This window comes from Microtus oregoni, unplaced genomic scaffold, assembly GCF_018167655.1.
Source record: "Microtus oregoni isolate MIOR12 unplaced genomic scaffold, Mior012 000008F_ref0000371, whole genome shotgun sequence".
In the NCBI taxonomy this organism is placed as follows: domain Eukaryota; kingdom Metazoa; phylum Chordata; class Mammalia; order Rodentia; family Cricetidae; genus Microtus; species Microtus oregoni.
In genome coordinates, this window is record NW_024543067.1 from 20,247,440 (window position 1) to 20,275,220 (window position 27,781).

General features: G+C 42.4%; 1 protein-coding gene across 1 annotated transcript; it reads left to right on the top strand.

The window, feature by feature from the left end:
• Nbn (nibrin) lies at window positions 1-27,663 on the top strand. The gene is made up of 16 exons (XM_041657128.1): window positions 1-171; window positions 3,634-3,767; window positions 4,924-5,072; window positions 5,382-5,541; window positions 6,214-6,317; window positions 8,297-8,414; window positions 9,173-9,366; window positions 10,659-10,756; window positions 13,630-13,759; window positions 16,762-17,034; window positions 18,211-18,652; window positions 20,348-20,419; window positions 21,067-21,219; window positions 23,113-23,226; window positions 26,662-26,711; window positions 27,499-27,663. Exons 1-16 carry the CDS (start codon window positions 135-137, stop codon window positions 27,524-27,526), a joined length of 2,256 nt encoding a protein of 751 aa, XP_041513062.1. The 5' UTR covers window positions 1-134; the 3' UTR covers window positions 27,527-27,663.
• The last annotated feature ends 118 nt before the right edge of the window (window positions 27,664-27,781 follow it).

Genomic DNA, 27,781 nt, shown 5'->3' on the forward strand with positions numbered 1-27,781 from the left:
GCGCTTCCGAGGAACTTGGCGGAGTCCTGGGAGCGCGCACGTCCCGGAGCCCGCGCCGCTGCAGCTCGGTGGCCGCGCACGCCGGACAGCCGCGGTTGGCGTGGCGCGAGGCGGGGCTCCGAGGCACCGGACCCATGTGGAAGCTGCTCCCCGCCGCTAGCGGGGCTGCAGGTAGGCGGCGGGGGAAGCTCTTCCCGGGAGCCGCTGCAGGGAGTTGGGGGCGGGGGGCCGCGCCGGGGCGCACTTCCGATCCGTCCGGCTCGCCTTCCGGTCGTGGCGAGGCTCCGGGGACTCGGGGAGTCCGGCCGGCCGCTGAGAGCCGAGCGCTGGAATCCAGGCAGGGCGCCCCGAATGGGCCGGGCGGTGCAGTGTGCGCTGCCCGATGAGACCCGCTCCAGCTCGGCTGCGAGCCGGGGGCGGAACGGAAGCCCTGACGGGAAACGCAAGGGTGGGGACCGAAGACCCGGTCGGGTGCACGCGGTGGAGAATCACGTGACGACCCGGGACCGCTTTAAAGTTTTACTTCATCATTGCACCCCAGACTCTCAGGGCAATGGAAAAAAGCCTCCACCCGCCCATTTTTGCGCAGCGAAAATGTTATCGCGTGCTAAGTGGTTGTCGCCATATATAGTCATTATTAGTTGACGGAAAGGTGAGCCCTTGTCCGCTGTTGGATTTTGTTAACAGGGAAGTTAGTGAGGAGGAAGTTTGCTGACAGCATAAAGAGAAATATACAGGCAGAAGGATGGTCCCTGTGCGTTGGCCACCTTGCAAAGATAGAACACAGGTTTATGTGGGTGAGCGAGCAGGACTCTGAGTAGTTAGCCTGAGCCTAGCTGGGTCCGTGGGTTGCTGTGAGATGACAGGAATTTTCTGGACGCGGTGGCGCAGGCCTGCAATCCCACACTTGGGAGGTGGAGGAAGGAGGATCGGGAGTTAAAGGTTCTCCGCCCTCAGCTACAGGGTTAGAGGTCTACTGAGCTGCAAGAGATCGCGTCTCAAAATGGATAAACAACCTGACACATTCAAGCTTGAGGCCTTGACCCGCAGAGCTTCACGGAACTCCACACAGCACCTTGGTCAAGCAATAGTTTGTAGACAGAAAATGAACATAACTTAGAAAAACACCTTCCCTGAATTTGACTTCAGCAGTCGCCCTACTTGTGTGGATAAGGAGGGGTTTATAGCCCAAGGCTGCCCTCTGATAGGTTGGTGTGACTGGCTGATACCTCACCATCTGTTAGAAAAATGTGTTTGTGGGCTGTAGTTGGGTATCCACCCAGGCAGCCTTAACCCTTTATTAACAGGATAGCAGAATAAATATGCTTTTAGAAGCATTGGCAGAGGTGCATCTCAGCATCTGACGGGAGTTAAGGGATTGGTTTTCAAATCAGTTGGTCACCTTTGTGTTGTTTCATAAACTAGCAGAATGTTTTCTGTCCTTGAGACTGTCCAGGTTAAACTCTCGTAAAATGAGTGTAATGGTGCCTGCCTGTAATCCCAATTCCCAGAGCTAAGGCTGGAATAGATTGAGTTTGAGGACAGCCTGGGCAACATACTGAGACTTCCTCCCCAAAACAAAATAAAACGAACCCAAATCTCATTGACAAGATATAACTCAGGCTGTTTAGAATGGATGCCAGGGTCCTACTGGACGGTTCCTGTTTGTTTAGTTGTGATAATATGCCACCGTTCTCTAAGAGAAGCCCATGCTCCCAATTCCCACATGCTATTACTCCAGCATTTAGAAATTACAAGTGTTTTGTTTGTTGGTTGGTTTTTAATTTTTCCCCATAGGGTTTCTCTGTGTGACAGCCCTGGCTGTCCTAGAACTCACTTTGTAGATCAGACTGGCTTCGAACTCACGCTGATTTGAAATACTACTGCTAACAGTAAAGCAAAAATCTCCTAAATGTGTAGTTGCATCTAATCTGATCTTAATTATACCAATCTGTGTTGGTTTTTTTTCCTGGTCCATTGAAACATCTTTTAATTACTATTTATAGATTTTTGGCATATTTTGGAATGCGGTAGGACAGATTCCTTTAATAGGATTGAATTTTAGCTCTTCCTGAGGATCTCTGTTTGATTGAACAGTCTATCATCTGACACCATCCCATGGCCTCTGTGAGTACTGAATACACATGCTACACAGACAGACATTCAGGCGAGTGCTCATACACATAATAAAATAAAGTATTTTTGATAATCTTTTTTCTTACTAGCCCTCCCCCTTTTTTTTTTAATTAGGAAAGGGTCTCAACTATATCAGCTGCCTGACTTTAAACGCACAGAGATCTGTCAGGCTCTGCCTCCTTTGTGCTAGGTTTAAAGTCGAACAGACTTGTCCATGTCCTCCTTTATTTTTATGATATTTTTCTAGTAAAGTTTTAAAATCACTTAATCAACTCCAAAATCAGTAGTGTGAATTTGTTTTATTATACATTAAATCTATGTTACGTTGGAGGGAGTATTCGGTATTTTTTTTCATTTGCAAAATGATAAAGGCTTCCGTGTATTTAGATAACATTATGTATCTATCCTTCAGTGAAGATTTATTAGAAAAAAATCACATGGGGCTGGAGAGATGGCCCAGCAGCCAAGACCTTTCCTTACTCTTGCACAGAACCCAGGTTCAGTTCCCAGCATCCACGTGGTGTCTCATGACCATCTCTAACTCCAGATCCTGGGGATCTGATGCCGTCTTATGATTGACAGGAGCACCAAGCACGTATGAGATTGAGAGACACGCACTAGGGAAACCAGGGACGTTAAACACACAGGCTTGTCTCCTCGGAGCAAGGAGATGTTTGCCTGTCTGCCGCCTGGAATGCTGGGAAAGGATGTAGTCACCACTGGTGATCTTTCACCCTCTGCAGTGCCAGGCTTCACCCAAGTCCCCCAGACTATCACGTTTGTTGTTTATCTCAGAATTTTCCCCCTACATGTTAAGCATTGCCTTCCAGTCCATCAAACGACCCTTATGGGAGATGTCACGTGTACTTTACAACAGCCTGTGTGACACCTGTGTTATCTTAGGGCCAGTCCCGACTCCCCCAAATGTTATGGTTACCTTAGTCATTCTCACTAGATAGACCCTTATCTTGAACAATCCCTGAGTTAAGTGAGCCCATTTTTGTGGAAGAAGCCATATGCACTTTGTAAAGAGTTTCAGTGCAAACTTGTCTTAAGCTTTGTTGTATACCCTAAACTAATTTGTTACCAGGAAACATTTTCCTAAAATTGTGCTCTGCCTAAATATGGATAAAATAAACTGCCTGGTGTCAGGCTCCAGACGTTTGAACCAGCACTGGGTAACTAAGTCATGTGCACAGAGTTTTATTCTTGGCTCTCTGTGGATCCTCTGCTGCCAGCTGCGGAGCTTGCAGGGGCCCCAGTACGTGATGTGCACTCATTCAGACAGGCAAAACGCGTGAAGTAAACCCAGGAAAAAAAATTAAAAAAAAAAACAATTTGGTGTGTATGCATATATGTATGTAATATATTATGCTCAGTTGCTTAGCATTTATATAGCAGAAGTGTGAATTATTTGTAATACCTCTACATTTTGTCACGTACCTTGAAAACGTGTGTGTGTGTACCTCAAATTTGTTGATTTTTGTTTTTCTTCAGGAGAACCATGCAGACTTTTGGCTGGCATAGAGTACATCGTTGGAAGGAAAAACTGTGCCATTCTAATAGAGAACGATCAGTCGATCAGTCGGAGCCATGCTGTGCTAAGAGTAAACTTCCCTGCAGCCGGCTTGGTATGCTGCTGGCTTTATTTTAGTGTCTAGTAAGCAGATTAGAAATCCTGTCTGTCTGGGTAAAATGAAAACAGCAGGAGAACCCACACATAAGTAGCAGTGACTCTATTAGAATAGTTTCCTTTTCTTTGGGTGATTTTGAAATTCAGAAAAGGCGTTAGGAAACATTGGGTTTGTCTTTTCTCGCGGTGATGAAATGCTGAAGGTCCACTGCTGCTCAGGATTTCCATCTGTGGTCTCTTCGCCGAGTCGTATTTGATCTGTGGTCCATGCCGTACATCACGGAACACGCGATAGAGGCTGCTTCCCTGCTGGCAGCCAAGAAGCAAGCTGGGCAAAGGTGCAGTCCGAGAACTCTGTCCAGTGCACACTTTCACAGACCCAGCTTCCTTCCCCTGCCCCACCAGTGGCAGCTAAGCTTTTAGCATATGGGTCTTTGGAAGACACTCAGATCCAACTGTAGGGCCTTTACCAAGTGGTTCGCCTTGGTCGTGTGTCAGTTCTGAGAATACAGCTTTAAAGGACTTCATGTATTTTAGGGTGGGGATTGATATGTCTTCCTAGGGAAAGTAACTGTCTTGTGCTCTGTGGAAGTGGATTTACCTGACTGTCGGGACTTATATTTGTGTTTGTAGCCTAAGAAAAGCCACTGTTTTGTGCAGCCTGTATATGTGTAAATGCTAGCTGCTCAGAAATTCAGGTTTTAAGTCTGTTCTTTTAGGAGTAGAGAAAATGTTTATTATTGAAACTCCTCTAGAAAAAAGTAAAATACTTACATTCAGCCAGAAACTCTAGCTTTTAACCTTATATTCTCATTGGGTTAGTTTTTAATGGTACGATTTTGATAGTATTTAAAAATATATATATATAGGGGAGGATACACCTCGTCTTTTAAACACAAAACAGACTGTACCAAACAAACAAAGCCTCAGGAGAATGAACTGAGTGGCTAGGGAATTCCACACTGTTAGTACTTCTTGGCTTTAAGAAGCAGTCTAAGGGACAATAAAAATTGTTAGTTGAGTGATCATTCCCTGAAGACAGCCCCATCTACTTAGTTTTTGCTTACCCAGAAAGTTACAGATCTTGTGAGCTCTGCCCTGTAATTACGAAGTAGTTAAAGACTTTAAATCATTTGTTGATTTTTTTTTTCCAGAGTCAAACAGATGAAATTCCTACATTAACAATAAAAGATAATTCAAAGTATGGAACCTTTGTTAATGAGGAAAAAATGCAGAATGGCCTTCCCTGCACTTTGAAGACAGGAGACAGAGTTACCTTTGGGGTGTTTGAAAGCAAATTCAGGTAAGAACTTCCAAAGCTAATGTGGAAGTCACAGCTTTATTTGAAATTCTAGAAGAGCTTTTCTGGGTGATGAATTAAACTGCCGTAACTAGATGAGTCGTAGGATAGGTCAATTGTTTGAGTCTCATAGGTGACATGTAATGCTAATTTTTGGTCATTGCTTTTTCTTCATTAGGATTTGAGACTTAAGAAATGATAGTTTCTTAGGAAAAAATGCATTAAAATTAAAATGACTGATATTTTTGAATCCTGTAAGCTGCTGTCCCCAGAATTATGATCTAACCTTATGTAACTTATTTTTCTTTGCAGAGTGGAGTACGAACCTTTGGTTGTGTGCTCTTCTTGTTTAGACATCCCCAGGAAAACTGATTTAAATCAAGCTGTATTACAGCTCGGAGGACTCACTACAAATAGCTGGACAGAAGAATGCACTCACCTTGTCATGGCGTCAGTTAAAGTCACCATTAAAGTAGGTTCGAATCTTTGTGTGAAATCAGTTCTGTTGGCTCGAGCTCACTGAAGGGACATACTATTGTCAGAACAGCTATAGACTCATGGATGTCCACCCCGTTGTGGCTTTTCACTGTTTGTTGTTTCAGAAGCAAAAGTACACTGAATAATATTTCAGAGTTTGATTTGGTATTTTAGAAAGGTTTTTATGTTATCCTTTACCGTGAAATTCATCTGATTGCATAGATCCTGCATGCAGTCGAAAACAGACTGAAGTGCTTGCCACTCTAGAAGGTCAGCACCTCATGTCTCCTCTGTCAGGCAGGTCCCCTTCCTCCTGCCCTCACCACCTGTGCCTCACACTGCTCTTATGGAAGGAAGAGTCTGCTCACAAAGACTAGAGAGTTGGCATAGTTCAGTATTACCTCAGTGAGTCCCGCCAGCAGAGTCACAGCGGTGACGGAGGGCTTTGTAAATGTGCCTGCTATGTCCTAACCTAAGGTGCGACCAAGTGCTGACTTGTGCTTTAGATGGTGCCTCCTTTATAAAGTCAGGACTTTGATAGGAAAAGGTGGCTCTACGAAAACATAGAACCTCCTCTTTGTAGTTTATAACCTACAGCTTCCTTTTAAGTAAGTAAGCTATTGTATGAATATATGTATTTATAGTTACATGTGATTTTCTGTTTTAGACTATATGTGCCCTCATATGTGGACGTCCAATTGTAAAGCCAGAATACTTTTCTGAATTTCTCAAAGCAGTTGAGTCCAAGAAACAGCCTCCAGAAATTGAAAGGTATATAACTATGTTAAATTTGATAAAATATAACATAGAAATAAGTAGGCATTGCTTTTATTTATATTAATTCCATATCAGATGTTTTCTGTTGCCTTGGAACAAATCTTACATAAGTACTCTTATTGACACTTATATAATTATTATTTTTAAATATCAAAGTGTAAGGGCAATGAGTGGCTCTGAGGTGTGGTCAGGAGAGCACACGTGACAGTCATGACGTCATCGGAGAAGAAGCCTAAAAGCGTTGTTGTACAGCAAGACTCCTGCAGCCACAGAGACCAGGGCTGTGGTCTTCGTTACCTCTTTTCAAACATGCTGCTAAGCTGGGTGAGGAGGCTCTTGCTGGTAGCCCCAGCATCGGCCGGACGCTATGGCAGAAGGGCAGCAAATTCCCAGCCAGCCTGGCCTGCGTGGTGAAACCCTGTCACCTGAGTATGGGGTGACTCGTGCTTAGTAATAGCGCACCGCGTTTAAGGTCCGAGCAGGCTGTCTGAAAGAAGCGTTTCCGAAAAGAAATGTTTGTCGTTGTTAACTCTCAAATATCCGAGTAGATTCATAGTCTTAATTTCAGTGCTTTTCATATTCTGTCAGTTCTGAACAACCACCTTAGGAAATTTATATGTTGTGTAGTGATACTCTGTAGTAATATAAATTGTGATCGTTGAGGATAGGTGACCTTTTTTCATAGGTTTCGTTCCAGCACCTAGATAGTGAATTCACAACTGTCTGTAGCTCTAGTTGAGGTCTACACTATACCAACATATACATATGCAAGCAAACTCTCATAAACATAAATTTTTTAAAAACATTATTAATAGAAATGAATATAAAAGAGATAATGAACTGTAGTGACTCTTTATGTCATAAACACTTTTTTAGTTCTGGAAAAACATGCCTAGCTCTGAATTTAAATCAGGGCATGCTATGGTGTTACTACACCTCAAGTGCTGTCCTGTTTAGTGCACTTAGACCTGCATTTTGCAGGTTATCCCGAAATGGGGTAGGACAGTCACCACCACATGTACCTGATGTACGGGGAGACAGATGAAGTCGTTTCTAGAAGACCTGGTGTTGTAAAAACTGTTGAAGTGTATCCTGTACATTCAAACAGGAGAGTCTACATTGTGTGTGTCTGAACATAAGTAAAAGAGGAGGGAGTTTTCGTTCAGTGTGTACAGCTCTCATGTTGTGACATGTTGTCTCGATTATTTTATTTCAAACAAGTCTCACTGTTGGGAGAGTCTCCACGGATCTCTGGCGTTCATATGCAGTTTGCTGGCTGTGCAGAGACACAGAAATGGCTGTGTAATGTTTGCAGTGAGAGCATGGGAGGCGAGGTGGAGCATGCTTGCTGGCCCCTAGCTGTGGGTTCACACACGCACCCCTCCTTACCCTGAGCACACAAGGCTTTGTGCCTTCTCTACACTGTCTAGGCCTAGGATAAGAAGAAATGGGCCAAAAACAACCTGTAGCTTCATTCTTGCTTGGCGTGTGTCTTGTTGCGGTCATCTCCCTTGGTGTAGTTAAGAAAATACAGAGGCATTTTGCTAGAATGCATGCAACCATATCTTATTTTAGGAAAAGGCATTTAGATACCTTTGGTATTTTTGTTTCAGATAAAACTTTACTGAGAAAATACAAAACCAAACAAAACCCCTCAAAATAGTGGTTTTTGTTGACTTCTTCTTGGGTTTTTGCCTTTTTTTTTTTTTTTTTTTTTTTTTTGGAATGACAGGGTCTCACCGTGTTGCCCTGGCAGGTCACTCATGTTCTGTGTTCTGTCAGTTACTCTAGCTCTGAACTTGCCCTGATCCTCTGTTTCTGCTTCCTCGGGATAAAGACATAGATCCTTGTGCCTGGCTCAAGTCATAGTGAAATTAAACCTTTTTGGTTCCAGGCAGTCACCTCATTCACAAATTCAATAGTAAACATACAGAAGAGCATATAATTAGAGTATATTTTAATTATTCTTACAGTTTTTACCCACCCATTGATGAACCAGCTATCGGAAGTAAAAGTGTTGATCTGTCAGGACGACAGGAGAGAAAACAAATCTTCAAAGGGAAGACATTTGTATTTTTAAATGCCAAACAGGTAATTTTAAAGCTTGGATACATTAGTTTTCTTTTTTTTTTTTAAGTGTATTTATTTTTTGTGTATGGGTGTTTTGTCTGCATGTGCATCTCATGCATGCCTTGTACCTGGGGAGATCAGACGAGGGCATCATGCCCTGGAACTAGAGTTAGACAGTTAAGTTACCACCGTGTGGGTACTGGAAAATGAACCCAGGTCCTTCGCGAGAGCATCCACTGAGTCACTTGGGCATCGGTCCAGCCACCACACTAGTATTTTTATTGACAGCTGTTAGGGCTTTTTATTTGTGGGTTTTCTGTAGATGTGTGAAATAAGATAAAGAGCTGTGAGCACGCTATAGCCTGCTTGCGTGTGTATCTGATTTGGGTGTCTCCGAACACTGCCTAATTGGCCCATGTAGTCGGTGTGAGTGCTGTAGTGGGAAGGACAGAAAACATGTAAGTCCTCGCTGGTTTAGCTAAGAGAACATGTGTGCAATGTCTTTTGTGTTCTAAAAAGTGGATTTCAGGAGTTTATGATGCAGTGGCAAAATCGTGCAGATGAGCCAGCCCTCCATGATCTGCGTGATGAGAAAACCGTAGTGATGTGTGGGCTAGAAATGGGGTACTGAGCCAGGCTTTCCAGAGTGGAAGCTCAGATTGCCACTGGGAAGTAGGATGAATTCTTGTCTTTGAATTCCCAAGTCCAGTTTGTACCTAGTGAGAATGGCCTCACTGCAGCTGACCATTGGCTTGGTTCAATCCTTCTTCTGTTTCCAGCATAAGAAATTAAGTTCAGCAGTTGTTTTTGGAGGCGGGGAAGCCAGGTTGATGGCAGAAGAAAATGAAGAGGAAGAGAGTTTCTTTTCGGCTCCTGGAACTTGTGTTGTCGACATAGGAATAACAAATACGCAAATCATAATTGCTGACTCCCAGAAAAAATGGGTTCATTTGGTAATGGATGTGCTTCACAGGTACGTCATCATTCTTCACTGGTTAGGAATTCAGGTACATTTATATGCAGCCCAGTTAATGTAACTGTGTCTACAAGGTTTGCCATTTGGGGTGCTAGAGGGTGGAATATCTTTATAATCTTAGCTAGGTATTTTCTGCCTTTTGCTCCTTGAATAGAATTTATGGAATTTGCTTCTTTTTTTTCCCCTTTTTTCTTTTTTAAATTTTTCTTGCATTTTGTTTTATTTTGAGACAGGGTCTCACTATATAGCTATATATAGCTCTGGCTGTCTGACCTCAGACTAAAAGAGCTCTGTCTCCAGAGTGCTGGGAGTAAAGACATGTGCTACCACACCACACTGTAGCTGCTGGTCTTTCCTCATAGAAGGAGGTATGGGGAGGTTCACTGGACCCTCAGCTGAGTAGCCACCCCTCCAGCCAGTTGTAGCTAATCCTGCCCTAATTGCATGGAGAGAGTAGAGGGAAGGATGGTCTTAACTGCTAAGACATCTCTTGGGGAGCCAAAATCTTATTTTCACTGCAATGTTGTTATAATCATAGTACAATAGAATTCTAAATTCAGAAAACATGTCACATAATTCAAACTACCACAGCCATTTGAAACAACTCTTCATTGAGTTTTAAAAGATGCTTTGTAGCTTAAGATTTAAGCTACAGTGTCTATATAATATTTTTTTAAATTATACTAAGTATTCTGTTTCATAAAATCATTCATATTGTAGAATATAGCAGATAAGAGTCCCCATAAGACTCCTGCGTGAAGTAGTCTGTGTCAGCCCAGGACTCTCAGTGGGAGGGGGAATCACTGGAGTCGCTGAGTGAGGCTGGTCAGTGCGGCACAGCCAGAAACTTGTATGACTAGTGTGCTAATCTTATGTTAGCTGGAGGTGAGCTTATGGATGGGGATTGTAGCCCCCACCTTCTTGCTGCCTTTCTATGGGGTCAGTGTAGTTGTAAATTTCTATATGAAGGTCTGTTCTGTTGTCTTTCTAGATAGTACTGTGTGCTCGTTCTGAAAATTACCATAGCAGTGTAGAACTGAGAAGACCTCTCCTCTGCTCTAGCCCTGATCCAATTGATGATGTAGCTGAGTTGCTGGAGGATGAGGGATTGTCCACAATACTGCCCTAGGGAGGAATTTAAAAATACTGTCTACTTTTCAAGTCTGTCCATACCGTAGAATTTTAGTGTCTCTTTGGGAAGAAAAATAGATTCGTCAAGCTTGATATTCTATTAATGAAAGTTGTTAGTTTTCGTATATTACTATATTTGAACTATTTTCTTCTCATAGACATGGTCTTAGGTCTATTCCTGAAGCAGAAATTGGATTGGCTGTTATTTTTATGACTACAGAAAATTACTGTAATCCTCAGGGCCATCCTTGTACAGGTAAATAAGGCATTTTATTGATTGTTTAGAAAATCTACAAATGTATGTATTTGTTTATATGTGTACTTTACTATTATGCTTGTGAGGTGTAACCATTCCTTCTTTAAAAACTCACCTATTTGCCGGGCGGTGGTGGCGCACGCCTTTAATCCCAGCACTCGGGAGGCAGAGGCAGGCGGATCTCTGTGAGTTCGAGACCAGCCTGGTCTACAGAGCTAGTTCCAGGACAGGCTCCAAAGCCACAGAGAAACCCTGTCTCGAAAAAAACCAAAAAAAAAAAAAAAAAAAAAAAACTCACCTATTTATACATTCGTTCATTCACTCAGTTGATGCATAGTTCTGCCATAGTACTGGGTGCTGCTGTAGTTGCTGGTTCATTAGTGAGTGAACAGGCACTGACTTATAGAGAAGTTAGCCCTTTAATCTGAGTTCACACCACACAGCCCATGCCGACTGACTCTTGGGTTGCAGCTGTTGTGGTTTTCCCCTGCACTGCTTGTTTCTGACGTGGAAGTAGGTTTGCTTCCAAGAACACAGAGTGAAGTGCTCGGGAAGTTTTAAATAGTCACATGATTTCTTCTGCTGAAGTTGTATTATGAATAATATTTTCCTAACGTTTATGACTGAAATTCCCAGAGTTTATCTTTAGATTATAGCCTAGAGACTACTCTTCATCCTTTTAACAAGAAAACTAGCTTAGATACCTAAATATCACATTTTTGGAGAGGCTGCCCCTTCCTACCGCTTAGAAATCTGGGAGCTAGAATGATGCTCAGCTGTTAACACTGCTGCTCTTCCAGAGGACCCAGGTTCAATTCCCAGCACCCACATAACTCCAGTTCCAGGGGATCCAGCACCCTTATATAGACACACATAGAAGTCAAACACCAATGCCCATAAAATAAAAAATAAAATTAAAAAAAAATCTGTCCAACATTTTAGAAATAGCATGGGCTGTTTGTTTTGTTGCTATTATGAGGGCGGGGACCAAACATCAATAGTTGAAGACATGAACAATAAACATGGAAACAGAACTGCATCTAAGTCAGTAGCCTCTCTTAATCCTAGTCCCTGTTGGTGGCATCAGTCTTTTGTTTCTGTTTAAAGCCCAGATTCTCAACTATGTATACACTATAGAAGTAGTTTTTACTATATTTGAATTCCTTAGCTTACAATATTCTGGGACGTGGCCGAGGCAGCTGCGTGCTTTGGTTGTAAACTTGCATTTCTATACCGACCTTGAGCCACTGGGTATGCATGTCTGGGGAAGAGCTGGTCTAGAGCTCGTGTGTGAGGAGACACTTGGCCTTCAAGCTTCCGTCAACCTCATTTCCATCCCATGTCTCACTTCTCAGATCGGAAACTCACCCTCCTCCTTCCTGTCTGCAGCCACAGCCCTGGTTTATGTCTGCACAGACCTCTGGGGGTCTATGGTGGTGATGATTCTCCTCCAGACGCGTCAGTGTGGCTCACGCCTCACTGCCCGAATAGCATCAGCACTCTGGTTTTTCTGAATACTCACCCACCTCTCATTGTGAACAGAAGCCTCCTCTAAACTCAGTCTGGCCGCAGTCACTCTCCTTTAGCTCTTACCTCTTCCTGACGCCTTTACAGAACACTTTTTTTAGCTTAGGTTACTAGTTTACAAGGTTATCTTGGCAGTGTGAACCAACAAACTTTTTTTGTCTGCAGTTTATGTGTGAAAAGGCCTTAGAGGTCCTTGAATCTTTGGATTGAAAGGCAAAGGGTAGAGCTGGTACTGCAGCTCAGAGGTCGGGTGCTTCCTAGCAGGTATAAGGTACCGGGCTCCGCCCTCAACAGTGAGTAAATACAGACACTATAAAAGCCAGCAGGTAAACAGAGCAAGTGTCCTGTAGTGGGAAAAGAGTAAATAAACGTTAGACATAATGCGGAAGCTTTAGGAGTGGTGTTAAGTGTTATTAGTGTTGGTTCATTCATTTCAGCAGTTGTCCATGTGTGCTGACCACAGCCATAACATCATTTTCATTGCTACCTCATAGCTGTAATTTTAGTACTGTTATGAATCATAACGTAAACATCTGATATGTGACCCCGTAAAAGGGCCACTCCACCCCCAGAGGGGTCACGACCCACAGGTTGAGACCCCCTGTGTTACGTGAATGGAAGCGACTAACAGTACGTGATCCTGGGTGTGTGAGGAACCTGAACGCATGGCTCAGCTCTTCTGTAACTCTGAAATTACTAAAGTTGAAGCTCATCATGAGGCTTTTTAGGAAGCCACCAAGTAAGGTGTTCAAGTCTGAAATTGCAGCGTTCCCAGGCAGAGGCAGGAGGAAAAAGAATTCAAAGCTTTAGCTACTACTAAGTTCAAGGCCAGCATGGGCCTTGAGACCCTGTCTCCAAGAGAGGGGAGCAGATGGCAAGGCTGAGAAAGTTGGAGATTTTACAACAATCAGGGCCAAACTGGTCCTGCATTTGGCTTTTGACGGGCAGATCAGGGCCTTCTCTAGGGTGTGATTTCATACAGAAACCAGGCCGAGGACGGCAGCGACAGTCTGCACAGTCTCATTCGTGCCAATAGAGCTGGAGAGTCTCTTCCTTCCCATTCTCTTTTTCTCTTCGTGTTCATGAATTGATCTGTAATTAGTAAGCATTTATCAATAGTTGTATACATGCCTGCCATCATGTTACCCACGAGGCATGAGGGAGTGAGTGTGTGAGCCGGTCAAGGTGCCGGCAGCAGTCCTAGCCCTGCTGACTTCCCTGTTCTCCTCTTGCTGGCCAGTTAGCAGTTCGTTTTGCCCCTAAGACAGCTTGAGGTTTTAGAATTGTTTCCATGTTACATACAATGATTGTGATTGTTTTTTCCTTTCCACTTGCATGATGTACAGAATTGAAAACAACTACTCCGGGACCAAGCCTTTCCCAAGGCTTGTCAGTCAATGGAAAAATAATGCCAAGTGCTCCGGTGAATATGACTGCATATGTAACTGACACAGAATCCGAGCAAGCAGATACATGGTAAAATATCCTTCTTATCGTGTTACTGTCTTTGTTTTACCAGTCAGTAGCGGATCCAAGAAGTTGCTCCCTCTCAAGTCATCATTTTGGAGATAAAGCATGGGAGAAGGGAATGCCAGAGAAAACTGGCTGACCAGCCTTGACAAAAATACCTCTTGCCAGGGTAGGGGTGTGGGAATTTAGAAATATTAGTAAAGACTATGAAGACTCATGAAAAATAGTAAGACAGAAACCACAGAAGAGTGAGGGAGGGCATTCCAGTGAATATTGAAATCGCCCAGTTTATTTTTCCATAGCTTTATACCCAGTACAAGTGGGGAGAGAAACTAACAAAAGATTTTATTAACATGATCCAAAGGATAACTCAAATGGTCAATCGCTTTAACACCCTGAGACATCAGATCATTAGCCTGTAGTTCTTTCAGCAAGGAAATCTTAGGGAGCTGTGAGCTGTTGGTCTGTGTTGTATCACGTAACTCCATTGTTGCAGAATCGAAGTCCCTACAGACGGCGTGTGATGGAGTGCGGTGGTGTGGCAGATCCGATTGAGTCTGCTAACTGTACTTTTATTTCCTTAGGGTAGTTTTTATTATTTCTTCAAATGTGTTTGAAAAAGAGAGTTGGTGACTTTGAAATTAATTTGAAATATAGTAGCCCCTCCTTACATGTACTTTTAATTACCCATAGTAAACCATCGACTAAAAATGTGGAGTGGAAAATCACTGAAGTTAGAAATTCCTAAGTTTATCTCATGCTTCTGAATAGCGTGATGAAGTCTCTTAGCACAGCGGCTCTCAGCCTTCCTAATGCTGTGACCCTTTGATACAATTCCTCATGTGTGGTGATCCCCAACCAGAAAATTATTTTCCTGCCACTTCATAACTGTAATTTTGCTACTGTTGTGAATTGTAGTGTAAATATTTGTGTTCTGATGGTCTTAGGTGGCCCCTGTGAAAGGGTCGTCTGACCCCCAGGTCGAGAACTGGTACCACGTTATCTTCCTTAGATCCACATTATTCCCTTGTGCAGCGGGTCCGCACTGTGTGTGCTGCACACCTGTTTGTCACTACTAGCTGCTGTAGTTACTGGATTGAGTGTCTCAGTGTTTCAGTGCTTATGTTCTCGTAATTCTTACATCTTGTCTGATGCTGTATCACAGTGCCCAAACCATTTCGTGCTCCTCATCGTAACCACATGGTGATTATTTTGTGTTGTCTCAAAAGAAGGGTGGGTACAGGGCAGTCAGACTCTTTGGAGACACCACATTCCTGGAACTTTATTATAGTATGTAGTGTTCTATCTTTTTAAATCCTTTTAAAGTTTATTTCTATGTGCATTGACAGTTTTGCCTACATGTATGTCTGCGAGTGCGTCAGATCACTGAAATTGTAATTATACACAGTTGTGAGCTCCCATATGGGTGCTGGCAATTGAACCTGGGTCCTCTGGAAGAGCAGCCCGTGCTTTCTTAACTACTGAATCATCTCTCCAGCCTCCGTAGTTATTCTGCTTTGTTAGTTCCTACTGTTAATCCCTATTCTAATGTCTAAAGTAATGGTGTATATACATGCAAAACCTATTTATAGGATTCAGCACCATCTTTGGTTTCAGGCCTCAGGTCTCTGATGGTCTTAGAATATAGGGATAGTATTATTATAAATATGCTAGTCTGTATAATTGTTACAGGGAGTCAGACCAAACTTAGAGCCAATTGAAAGTCATTTTTCCAGGCAGCTGTAAAGTATTAACTATTCCCGTCCAAGTGTAGCCCTGAGCATTTAGACCAAGTGGCTTTTAAAGGCAAAACCCACATTCTGGCATCTCATTCAGCAGCTGCAGGATGTTTGCATTAGCAAGCAAACTAAGATAAGCAAGCTAGGACATCTTGGCCTTGGATCCTAGAATAGATACAGTTGAGGAATTTGCCACGACATTATTTATCAGGAAGATCAAATTCTAGTTAAACCTGACTGGCCTCAGCAGGAACCTAGCTTGGAGGAACCTCCCGCTGGGTTGCCCTGCTACATAATTTGGGAGGTGCTATGTTAGGTTGGCCTGGATATCCAGTTAGTTCATGTTCATCCCTACGTGTAGTTTTTCAGTGGTTTCTCTTATTTGAAGAACTCTGTTTCTTTTTATTTTGTTGGTTCCCAGAAAGGGTTACCATTTTGTATTCTTTGATAGTTTTCAAAGTCTTATTTTCAATATTACACAAAAGCATGTTCCTATTGAGATATTTAATAACACTATGTTAGATTGTCTTTAACTTTACTATTATATTAATTGGGCAGAACTTGTAAAAGAAACGGTTAATTTTTAGTAGTTTCTTGAAAGACAGCTTTATTTGGTTTTCAGTCTGTTCAATCATATTTTACAAAATAGTGCGTGTCTTTAAAATATTGTTCTAGTAGTAGTCTGAAGTTGTATAGCAGAAACCACCATCTCGTTAGAGAGACTCATCAGTCTGTACAGTGATTTAAATGTACTGGTATGTGTGATACTGAAATAATAGGAGTTTTCCTGATTTTCTATATTTCATTATAGCAGTCTTACATGAAAACAATTTAAAAATGTTTAAATGCACCCGGTGGTGGTGACGCACGCCTTTAATCCCAGCACTTGGGAGGCAGAGGCAGGCGGATCTCTGTGAGTTGGAGGCCAGCCTGGTCTACAAGAGCTAGTTCCAGGACAGGCTCCAAAGCTACAGAGAAACCCTGTCTCGAAAAACCAAAAAAATATGTTTAAATGCAATAGGCTACTGCCTAGTTTAGTCTCCAGTAGGATACTTGGTTAAGGCTGTGAGTGTACTTGGCAGTTACTTCTCAAGTGTGTGTCTGAAGAAGTGTGCTACAGCATGGAGAATGTGATGTTGTCCTTGAGGCCTTAGATAGGTCTTCCCATTCTTGGACTGGGAAGACACAGTTGAATTATTATCTAGTCATCTGAAGTTGTGTTTCTCAAAAAATGCTGCTAATTGTGTGCTTTCTTTCCTTTTCTCATAGCATGTCTTTGAGTGAAAAATCAAAAGAAGTAAAGATATGTGGAGTGGAACAAAACGTTAGACCGTCTTCACGGGGAACTTGTAGTATAAAGGAGGTCCCCACATCCAGCTCCAAGACTAATCATGTGGCACCAAATTCCCTGGTTAGGGAAAAGAACCCTAACTATCAGCTTTCACCAGTGAAAGTCCCTGCTGCTAATAAAAATAAAGATTGGACTTCTCAGCAGCAACAGAACTCCATCAGAAACTACTTCCAGCCATGCACTAAGAAAAGGTAAGTTGTCAATGATTCCCCAAATGTGTCTGTGAAAGACATGTTCAGATAGATAACCTAGAGTAGTGTTTTCTTTAGCTGGTCTGTTAAAATAGAAACAGTGTTTCTGTGGAAAGCTCGTATTTCTGTTTTTAAAGATTATATTCTGTGTGTGAGAGAGAGAGAAAGAGAGGGGAGGAGAGGAGAGAGAGAGAGAGAGAAAGGAAGGAAGGTCAGAAGATAACATGTAGGAATCGGTTTTCTCTGCACCATGTGGATCCCTTGAACCAGCTGCAGACTTTCAGGGTTGGGGCCCTTACCAACTGAGCTACCTTGCTGGCCCCTTGGTTTTATTTCTGAGCTGATTCAATCTCATTTTTGTCCCAATCTCCTTCACTAGGCCCATTATACAGACTGTACTTTGTTTTTCTTCATGTCCTCCTGCTTTAGCTTTATTTTCTGGGTGCTTTCATCTTTAGGAAAGATTAGCCAAACCCAAGTTCCAGAGTCATTTCTCTCTCTCTCTCTCTCTCTCTCTCTCTCTCTCTCTCTCTCTCTCTCTCTCTCTTGTAATAACCTATCTTGCAAGGTAAGAAGAGTGGTTTACAATTGTCAGTTATTCCCCCCTTACCTCCTCAGATCTGTATCTTCCCTTCCATCCATTTGCCCCCACCTCTGTACTCAGGTCTTTGGCGACCTAGACAGCAGAGGACCAAATGCGAATCCTCTGGACTGTGGTACAATCGCGTAAACAAAAGCATTTAGTGCTTCTGGCATGACACACGTGTTTACAGTATTCAATTGGCGGTAGCCTCTAGATTTAGCCTGTTTGGCTTAATTTTTTGATAGCAGCTCTCATTAGCCCATCAGATTACAGTCCCAGATATAATTTTAGTTGTCCATGAATTTCCTACACTGCTGAATAAACTGCTGCCTTTGCCAGTGGGTCCTGGGTGTGTCTATATAGTTCTCTTTTCATACGGATTTATCTCTGATGATACCTTAGCAGAGGACAGGGCTCTCCTGTGCTGTAACCACAGGCTGCATCAGTCCTGTCAGCAGAGTAGAAATCATGACGCACATACCGTTCTAAAGGCTGATTTCCAGTAATACTCTCGATAGTCAGGAGTGAGTACCAAAGACTGAGAAATTAAACAAAATTCCTGTCTCTCATTTTGTTTTCTTTTCAAACCTAAGGGAAAGGGATGAAGAAAATCCAGAAATGTCTTCATCCAAATCGTCAAGAATGGACCTGTCTTGTTCTCTCTTAGAACAAACGCAACCTGCTGCCCCCTCACTGTGGAAAAGCAAGGAGCATCCTTCTCAGAGTGAGCTTGTGGACAAGGAAGCAGGTAGCTCACTTGTGGGTGACAGAGACATGAAACTCAATGGGACGAGTCCTGCCACTAAATCGTTTTCCACAGAATGTCTTAGACCAAACAAAAGGAAAGAGGTTGATTCTGCCATAGAAGAGGAAGTATTGGAAGAGCTACTCAAGAGTGCAGAGCTGGGGCTGGAAGTTCAAGTGAAAGTGGAGAAACAAGAGGCAGACGTTGGTGTCAGAAAAAAGCCAAGGATGGATGTGGGAAGGAGCAGTCACCTTAGTGGTGACTCGGTGCCAGGAAGCAGCAGAGTGAGTGTAAGTAACAGTTTGTTTTATGGGACAGGATCTCGTGTACCCAGACTGGTCTCAGATTTGATGCATAGCCAGAGAGCTTCTTTCCCTTAAATTCTGTTCCTCATTGATCCACTGCACACGGTGAATGCAGACCTACAAAAAGTAGTTCTAGTTTGAGTCACAGAAGTCTGTGCTCTCTGCCTTTCCTTCATATCCCTCAGTGCCTACTTTTGTTATACACTCGTTCAAAGCTCCTGTCACTCCCGTCATTAGAATCCAGACAGGAACAGACAAGAATTGAGCACCATATACCCATGGACATCACTAGTATTTTGTAAAACAGCCAAAGCCTTTCATTTAATATTTAAGGGTTTATGATAACAATATTAGACAGTGATATTTTCCTGTGCTACATGGTTCTATAGCATAGTTCTTTCGTTCTTACTCTACTGTTTTAAATCTCAGGACATACTGAGAGAATCAAGGGTGCGGTGAGATCACCAACCTGACTACTCTGTAGATGGGGAAGATCCTTGTATCTATGAGAGAGAGAATAGCCCAAGCAGCCATGAGTCTCTCTGGGACAGAGAGGAGTCTAGCAGACAGGACTATCTCTCTGAAACAGAGAAACTGGGGGGAGATAAGCCTGAAAACTGGAATAGTCTGGGAGTTTGGGGAAGAAGTGGGGTTGTGAAAAGCCAGGACACTAGTGTGGGGACTTTGGTACGCAAAACAGGTACAATTTAGTAGGGACCAGAGCAGCCTGAAGGCAGCACAGGGCTTTGATGTGTAGCCAGATGCCCATTTGCCCAACTCCAGCAGGAAGAGATATGAGAGTAAACGGCTTTTCTTGGCAGAAAGAAATCCTCTTCTCAGGCTCCTGAGGAGTGCTGCCCGCGATACAGTCCAGCCTGAGCGGCATTTCCATCTTGAGATGTCATTGCCTCGGTCAGGGTGGAGGATGGTATTGGTTCCCTTCGGACCTAAGAATGGCATTATCAATGGAAAAACACAGTGTGGGAAGTTAAGAGAGTAAGCAACAGTCAGCCTCAAATAGATCGCTATATTCAGGTACTAACTTGTTTTTGTAAGAATCTCTGCAGAAAAGTTTTTGTTTGTACAGTATTAAGGAACATTTTATTTTTCTAGCACTCAGGAGACAGAGGTAGGCAGATATCTGAGTTGAGACCAGGTTCCTAGCCAGCCAGGGCTATACAATAAGACCCTGACTCAAAACAAACAAACCCTTTATATTGCTGATTCTCTTTACATGAGAGAAATAGTATAGAGAGCATAGCATGCATGTGCCCTCAACTGATTTTCCTGTACTTGGACAGCTTGATAAAATACAGCATCACACATAGGAATCGTGGTGTTGCTCACCAACCTTACTCAGTATGAGATTAGTTTTCATTTGATTTTCTTACACAATTTTGAGAGTTTATCTTCGTAAATGCTTGTAGAGGAAGGTGGACCAATAGTTTATTGATATTCTGCCATCTCAGAAATAGTATCTTCTTGATAAAACCTTTTTTTTGTGTGCTGTAGATCAACTGTTCTTGCAGTTTTCTGGCTATGATTTTATAGCTTTTTGTTGTGTCCATACTGTGTTGGCTAGTCTCTAAGTATTATCATTTATGTGTTTCCAAGGGCACAGAATAATTGTTTTTAAGGTTTTTAAACAGATTGTCTATAAACAGTGTTTTTTACTTTTAGCAAGAAGATGAACCAGAAAAGAAAGTTGAAGTCAAGAAGGAATTACTGTGGTCGACAAAAGACGAAACAGCCGTAAGGAGATTCTTATTTTTTTCTTAGAAACGTTCAACGTAAAAGGATTATCCTCATGCAAATTTCTGTCAAATGCATCCATATTTAATATTTCCTTGTATAATTCCAGTTCAGTTCGTGATTTTCCCTTTTCTGGAAATAGATTGTGTTTGGTCATGAAATGGGGATGTAGGGAACCTTAGGTCTAACTCTTCTCTCTGTACCACACGGATGTGCGGTCTTTAAGCTTATCATTTTTTTTAAGGATTTTTAAAATCATTTTTTAAGAATTGGTCTCTAGATGTCATGAAAATATAAATACAGTAGGTGGGGACTGGAGGAATGGAATATTTCATAATCATGATGTGTGGTGTCCATGAAAAAGAAGCAGATAGTGATGAGGTATATCCAGAGAATATCTAAAGGAGGAAGCTTGCTGTGAGGTGCTACCCAAGCGGCTGTGTGGAAACACTGTGAATTGTAGCCTTCTTGGTAGCTGTGCTTGCTGTAGCACTCCCGAGTCATTTTCTGGTTTTGATCCCAAATACAAACTTCAGATGCCAGGAGCAACTCTGTTTTCCTTGGGTACTTAGACCTTGGCTGTAGATCTAAATGTCACGTTCTTTCCCTTTCCTTCTCCCTCTCTAACCATTTACTCCCCATTTAAGAACAGTGATGAACTCCCAGACAGCAGTGAGCTGCTTCCGAGAAAAGTGCTGCTGACGGAATTTAGGTCGCTGGTGGTTAATAACTCCACTTCCCGAAATCTGTCCATGCTAAATGATTGTGGTCAGCTGAAGAATTTTAAGAAATTCAAGAAGGTAAGTGTCTTCATGAACTGTGTTTCAGGAGGGCAGGGTTCGAATTGTCAGAAACCAGCACTGGCACTAAATTTAATAAAAGGAGTATTTAACGTCTGGGTTTTGTTTTGCATTTTAAACTAATTGTCTATTGTGTGTGAGTGGAGGTTAGAGGATAGCTTGCGAGGGGGCAGTTCTTTCTTTCAGAGAGCACTCTGCTGTCAGGCTTGATGGCAGGTGCCTTCCACTGAGCCGTCTCACCAACCCCAAAAGTAGTATTTGGGAAACCTATGCTGTTTCTTCTGTTTCAAATAGTTAAGAAGAAATGCTTAAAAAAAAAAATAGCACAGAGTATTAGTAAATTTAGAGCTTTCAAAAAGTGTGTTTAATGGTTACTTAGTTCTGAAGTTGCTGTTTTCCCCAACTCTAGAATTAGGCTCTCTGATGACGGGGTCCTCCCAGTTCTAATGTTCGTCTCTGAGTACCTGAAAGGGTTTAGCAACTCAGGAGTCAGTGAAGAGAAGGGTCAGTAGTGAGATGATAGCCCGTTTTGTTGTTGGTATAATACATGTAGAGCCGTGTGCTCTGCTGTCAGCCTGATACCTGAGCACTGTGTTTACATGTCTCCCTCCCTTTGCTCCCTCCAGCTCCTCCCACATCTCCCACTCCTTTCCAGATTCATAGCCTCTTTTCTGTCATTATTATTGATACATACATACAAATTATATCTCTATAAACAACCTACTAGATCCATTTAGTGGCACTCCTACTAGGTACTATGAAAGTTGGCTTTCAGAAAGGAGGCTTCCAGGTCAAATCCAGCTTGATTCTTCCAACTCTTGTGTCCGAAGTGCATGGTGTCTTCAGCAGTGGAGACTTAGCCTCAGCTTCTAGGAGGCAAGCAAGGGCAATGGCAATGCCTATATTATGTTGGGAGTTGCTTGGACTCCTCTGACCAAAAACTCATAAAGAGGTTTTTTGTGCCTGGAACTGGGGTTTTTGTTCAATTCTGTGACTCTTGGGGAGAAGTGTAACTTCATTAAAAAAAAAAAAAAATAAACAGACACACGCATGCACGCCTGCGTTACCCTGAAACTTCTGATCCCTGTTTCCACCTCCTGAGTACTGGGATTATAGGTGTGCAGCCCCATGTCCAGCTGGGGTCTAACTCGGGGCCTCCTGACCCGTGCTAGGCAGACACTCGGCCGGCTGAGCTGTGGTCCAGCACTGTTGCTTGTTTGGTTTTTGTTTACCTGCTTCATGTGTAAAGGTCTCCACATGCCACAACACATGCATGTGTCTAGATGCCAGAGGACAAAGTGTTGGGGTTGCGTGTGTCTTCTTCCACTGTGAGTCATGAGACTTCACTCACGTTTTCAGGCTTGATGACAAGCCCCTTTGTCCCAGGGGCCAGCCGTATTTTTGGTTTTTGAGATCAAGTCTTATGTGAGGTCTATGAGGTGGCCTGGAACTCACTGTGTACCCGGCATTGCTTTGAATTCTGTAATCTTCCTGTGTGGCCTCTCAAATGCTGGGATTATGGGTTAAGTTTGAAAATCTTAGAATAAGAAATAGTGGTTCAAACTATAGTTTGCTTTCCAGGAGTTAACTTTGATTGCTAGATAACAAACTAAATCGATTTTTAAATGAAACCTACAAACTAAAACTTATATTAAGTTTTTCTTAGTGTGTAAGTCCTGGTTGCATATCTGAATCTACATGCAATAATACCTAGGAAAGAAAAGGCTGAAAACAGGTGGGTCTGGTACAGTTCTGTGTCTCGTTTGTACTATTAGAATATACGCACTCTTGATATTTGTGAGTGACTTACGCTGTGTGCATGTTATGGCTTTTAAATAATAGTTACGTCAGCATTTTAATATATGCCAAGCCTCGCTACTTCCTGTCTTCCAGGTCCTGTTTCCTGGAGCAGGGAGACTTCCACACATCATTGGAGGATCAGATCTGATTGCTCACCACACTCGGAAGAATACAGAGTTAGAGGAGTGGCTGAGACACGAGATGGAGGTCAGGAGGGGCAGTTTGCCCACTGTTTTTAGTGTGCCTGGTGTGTATGCGTGTGTCAGAGTGTGCGTGGGTGTGCCTGCGTGTTCCTGCACGTCTGGAGCCCAGAGGCTGATTTCAGAAGTCTTTATTTCTGTTTATTCATTTGGGAAATAGGGTCTCACTGACCATGCTGACCGGTGAGCTCTCACTTGCCTGTCTCTGCCCCCTCCTGTAGAGTAGCTTGTGAGTGCCTCGCTTTTGTACGGGTCGGGTTCTAGGGCGCTGAGCTGAGGTGGACGTATGTGCACAGCCTTCCTTTATCCACAGCGCCATCTCCCTAGTGCAGCAAACTTGAATGACTTGAGCTCATTCACTTAAGAAATTATTCCATCACAGAACGTTAAGATTGGTCTGTACTTTTCCAGACTTATTTTAAGAGAATTACAGACTAAAATAAAGCGAGTGGGACCAAATAGAGTAAGCTAAATCCTAATGTAAAGAGAAAGGAATCCTGAAGCCACAGAAATGCAGGTGAGAGAGCATGCCCTTAGAAAGACGGCTGTGGTCAGCTCTCCCATGAGACGCGGTGGTTGCAGGGGTTGACCGCCATCCAGCAGTTCCGACCCTTCTCTCAACGCCTTCGTCATCCTCTTTCCCTGGACTTGACTCTGGAATGCCCAATAACGTTTTATCGAGTTAAATTTTCTTTGTTTCTGTCTTCAACACTAATTGTTGACATCCGGCCATGGTGCTTTAATTTGGACTTGGATCTCTTCATTGCTGATGTCTGTTTTGTTTTTCCAATTCTTCCTATTTTCTGCAGATGTTTTTGTCAATGATTCCAATTCTTGAAGTGCTTGCTGATCTTTTTTTAAAATTATTTGTTCTTACGTATACAAGTGTTGTAAATGGAGGTTTTTGTCCTACCCGGTCTGCAGCTGGTTTAAAAATAGCCATTTAGAGGCTTAGTATTAATTATAAATGTTTGGCTGATGGCCCAGGCTTATTACTGGCTAACTCTTACATTTAAATTAACCCATTTCTACTCATCTAAGTATTACCTCCTGGCTGTGGCATTACCAGTCTCCTGGCATGTTCCTTGGGCAGCTGGATGGTGTCTCCCAGATTCCACCCTTCTTCTCCTGTATCTCTGCTTGGATTTTCCATTTGGCTCTATCCTGCTTTGCTATAGGCCAAAGTAGCTTTATTTATCAACCAATGAGAGCAACACATTCACAGCGTGCAGAAGGCCATCCCACTGCAAAATGTTTTATGAATACACCATTTTTATGGCAGTACATAAAATAATAATGAACCCAAAGCCCGGAAATTACCTGTTGGAACATAAGTGGATCATTGTTGAGGAGGGTGAGAGGCAGGGGCCGAAGGGATCCGCGCCCCACGCACCACCTTTATTGTTTGCACTTGCTCCGGAGAGTTTGAAATGATGGTGCCGCTGGCAGCTGTCTCTGTCTTCTGTATTTGAGTAGGAGATGAAGAGAGGGGCTTTATGCGTGCTAGGTTCACACCATGGCACAGCGGTGTGAGCACTCTGTAGACTACATACCTAAAGGTATCACGTGTTGGCATCTTGCCCTGGGTTTACCCCCACTACTTTCCTTCTGCATTCAGAATTTTGTTGTTGTTCTTTTTCAACATTCAGCGAACCCATCATAATTTTTATAGTAGGCCAGTTCTTAAAGTTTCTGTGAATTTTGAATGTTGTAGATGAAACAAAATCTTTAGCTGGGCATGGTAGTGCACACCTTTAATCCCAGCACTAGGAAGGCAGAGGCAGGCAGATCTCTGTGAGTTTGAGGCCAGCCTGGTCTACAGAGCTAGTTCCAGGACAGCCAGAGCTATTACACAGAGAACCCTGTCTTGAAACAACAGACAAATACAACAAAAATTTAGTATCCTTTCTCCTGAGGCTTTGAGATTTTTTTTTTGTAGAAAATGACATAAACAGCTTCTCTTAACAATTATTTTATGCATGCTCTGTGTCTTCCTATTTATGTTCTGCTGCTGTAGTAGAAAATGTAAAAAGAAAAGACGGAATTTCATTTTATCATTTCACAGTATGGATCAAACAAAATGTGTAGGACTAAATGCCTGCGGGTCACTGGGCTACGTTTGTTTGGGGTATTTTTTATTACATGTATTTTGCCTCTGTGTGTGTGTGTGTGTTCTCACACGTGCCGTGCTACAGTTCTCAACAATGAGGGTGACTCGTAGGAAGTAGTCCTCTTCTTCCATGTGGCCCAGGGTCACTCACAGAATGCATACATAATTATAAGACCAGAAGTTGGTGTGTGTTGTAGAAGTTCTGTCGCAGGTGGTTTGGGCTGATTTGTTACAGGTGCTCTGTTTCAATAAAGGAGATCCAAGCTGTCAACAGTGAAGTTAAGGCTGGGTTCTCATTGTGAAGAAGGCACTAAGTAGATATTGAGTACATTGAAAATACTAGATGTAGGAAAAGAAATCAGGGTGTCTTTCTGGGCAGAGAGAGAAATATGAATAAAAGCAGAAGGAATTGTATATGGCAGAGATGATTCTTCTTGTGGCTCTGTTCAGATTAACAAAATAAGCACACAGTGTCCGAGAAGAGGCATGAAGTGATTGGGAGAAGCCAGATTTAAGGTTTGCATATTTTAAGGGTCAGACTCAAGAGTTGTTTTGTCTTTGGTAGATAGAAGTCATGGAGGCGTATTGAATGCCATGTGACAGGATCACTCTGGACTTGAGAAAGGGGCTTTCATTGGGAGCTTTTCCCTGATTCTAACTATAAGGTGCTTTAGGAGTTTGCTGAAGTCTGTTGAAAATGATTGTGGCCAAAAAAAAAAAAATCTGTCCTGATTTAGAAATGAGAGACCTTTTGTCGATACTGCTGCCTTTTTTGAAGATGACATGTTTATTGCACTCTCAGATAGGCAATGGCTATGACTGAGCAAGTTAGACAGAACAGATTTAAACACGTGTGACTGGGCCTCTCTTTAAATCTTCAACTCAAATCTTATTTGTGGAATGTGTGTACACGTATGTGCACACACATGCGCTTCCATCCTATTGCATGCACACAGAAAACAGGTTTTTGGAGCCTCTTCTCTCCCTCTGTTGTATGGATCCTGGGTGTTGAACTCAGGCCATCTGCCTTGTCGGCATACACCCTCACTCCCGGGCCATCATGCTGTCCTAAATCCCCAGTTTTAAGAAGCCCATGTGCCGTCATCATTCTTGACCCCAGAGCTGAACTTTCTGCCCAGAGGAATGTTTAGAAACTCAGTAAGCTAGTGATGTTGTCTTAGAAATTACCTGAACAGTTCTGGGCCCATCTTAGTATGAAGCTGAAATAGAGGGGTCGGGGGAATGGGAGAGACCACAGAAGGAAAACTGCCCAGTGACATCTTGGCTATGGAAACCTGGAGCAGATGATTCACGTCATGTTAACTCTGACAGGTGCAGAGGCAACAAGCGAAAGAAGAGGCTCTCGCGGACGATCTGTTTAGGTAAGCTTTGACTTTCTCTCCGTGCTGTTGAGAAATGTACATATGCAGTTATATCCGTGCCGGTCAGATACTTGTTCTGTCGGTTCTTGAAGAGATGCCCAGTCTCCTCATAGGAAGAACTTTTGTTCTGAGCTCGTGCAGTCTTATTATTTGAACATATATTCATTGAATTTCCTGCTGTCATGTTTTACTTGTGCATGGTATCATCCAGGCAAAGGAAGGTGCCTAAAGTATATGTGAGGTTTTGTTACAATAAAATTAAATGAACAGATTTTGAAATCTGGACCATTTGTCGAGTTTTAATTTGATAAATGGATAAAAATGAAAGGGCGGATGAGATCCAAAACTGGATTTGTTTTTTGTTTGCTTTGTGGCAGATTTTAGAGGAATTGTTAAGAGTGATTATAATTTATATATTTTGAACATTTCTGGAAACCCAATCAACATTCTAAACCTCTCCAAACAAATGAAGTCCCATTTCAGGTAGACACGGAGAAACATTTTCCCCAACTTAAGTAGAGGATGTTTTAATCTCTTGGCTTTTTTGTTTTTTACACGTTTACTCCTTGCGTGTATGCTATTTTTCCAATTTTAATACATAAGATTTTTGTTAATGATGATGTTTTACCATGTATTCATTTAAGCAACACCAAGGGATAAACAGAAAGAAAACTGTTTATCATCCAACATCAAGGACAACATTGGTAATCTCATGATTGTTAAAATGAAACCCTTTAATGGAATTCCTTAGTGAAATGACCTTTAACCCATTTTTTTTTCTTTGCAGATATAATCCTAATGTAAAAAGAAGATAATTGAACTTTGTAAAGGAAGCTGTAGAAACACATTTCTTAGCAAACATTTATTTCAGGCCAGGTGGGATACATGAATGCAATACATATAAATTACAGATGTTTTAAGGTTTCAACTTACTAAATAAAGCGAACAAATTCCATTCCTTTTGTGTGGTAATATTGTCTCTGGGGGCTTTGTGATCTTGTTTTTCATTATAGATAGATAGATGGATGGATGGATAGATAGATAGATAGATAGATAGATAGACAGATGAT

Coding starts and splice junctions, on each gene's coding strand:
- Nbn (XM_041657128.1), top strand. CDS start 135: ATGTGGAAGCTGCTCCCCGCCGCTAGCGGGGCTGCAG. Junction 18,653..20,347: donor CAGGAAGCAGCAGAGTGAGT/GTAAGTAACAGT, acceptor TTTTACTTTTAG/CAAGAAGATGAACCAGAAAA. Junction 21,220..23,112: donor ATTTTAAGAAATTCAAGAAG/GTAAGTGTCTTC, acceptor CCTGTCTTCCAG/GTCCTGTTTCCTGGAGCAGG.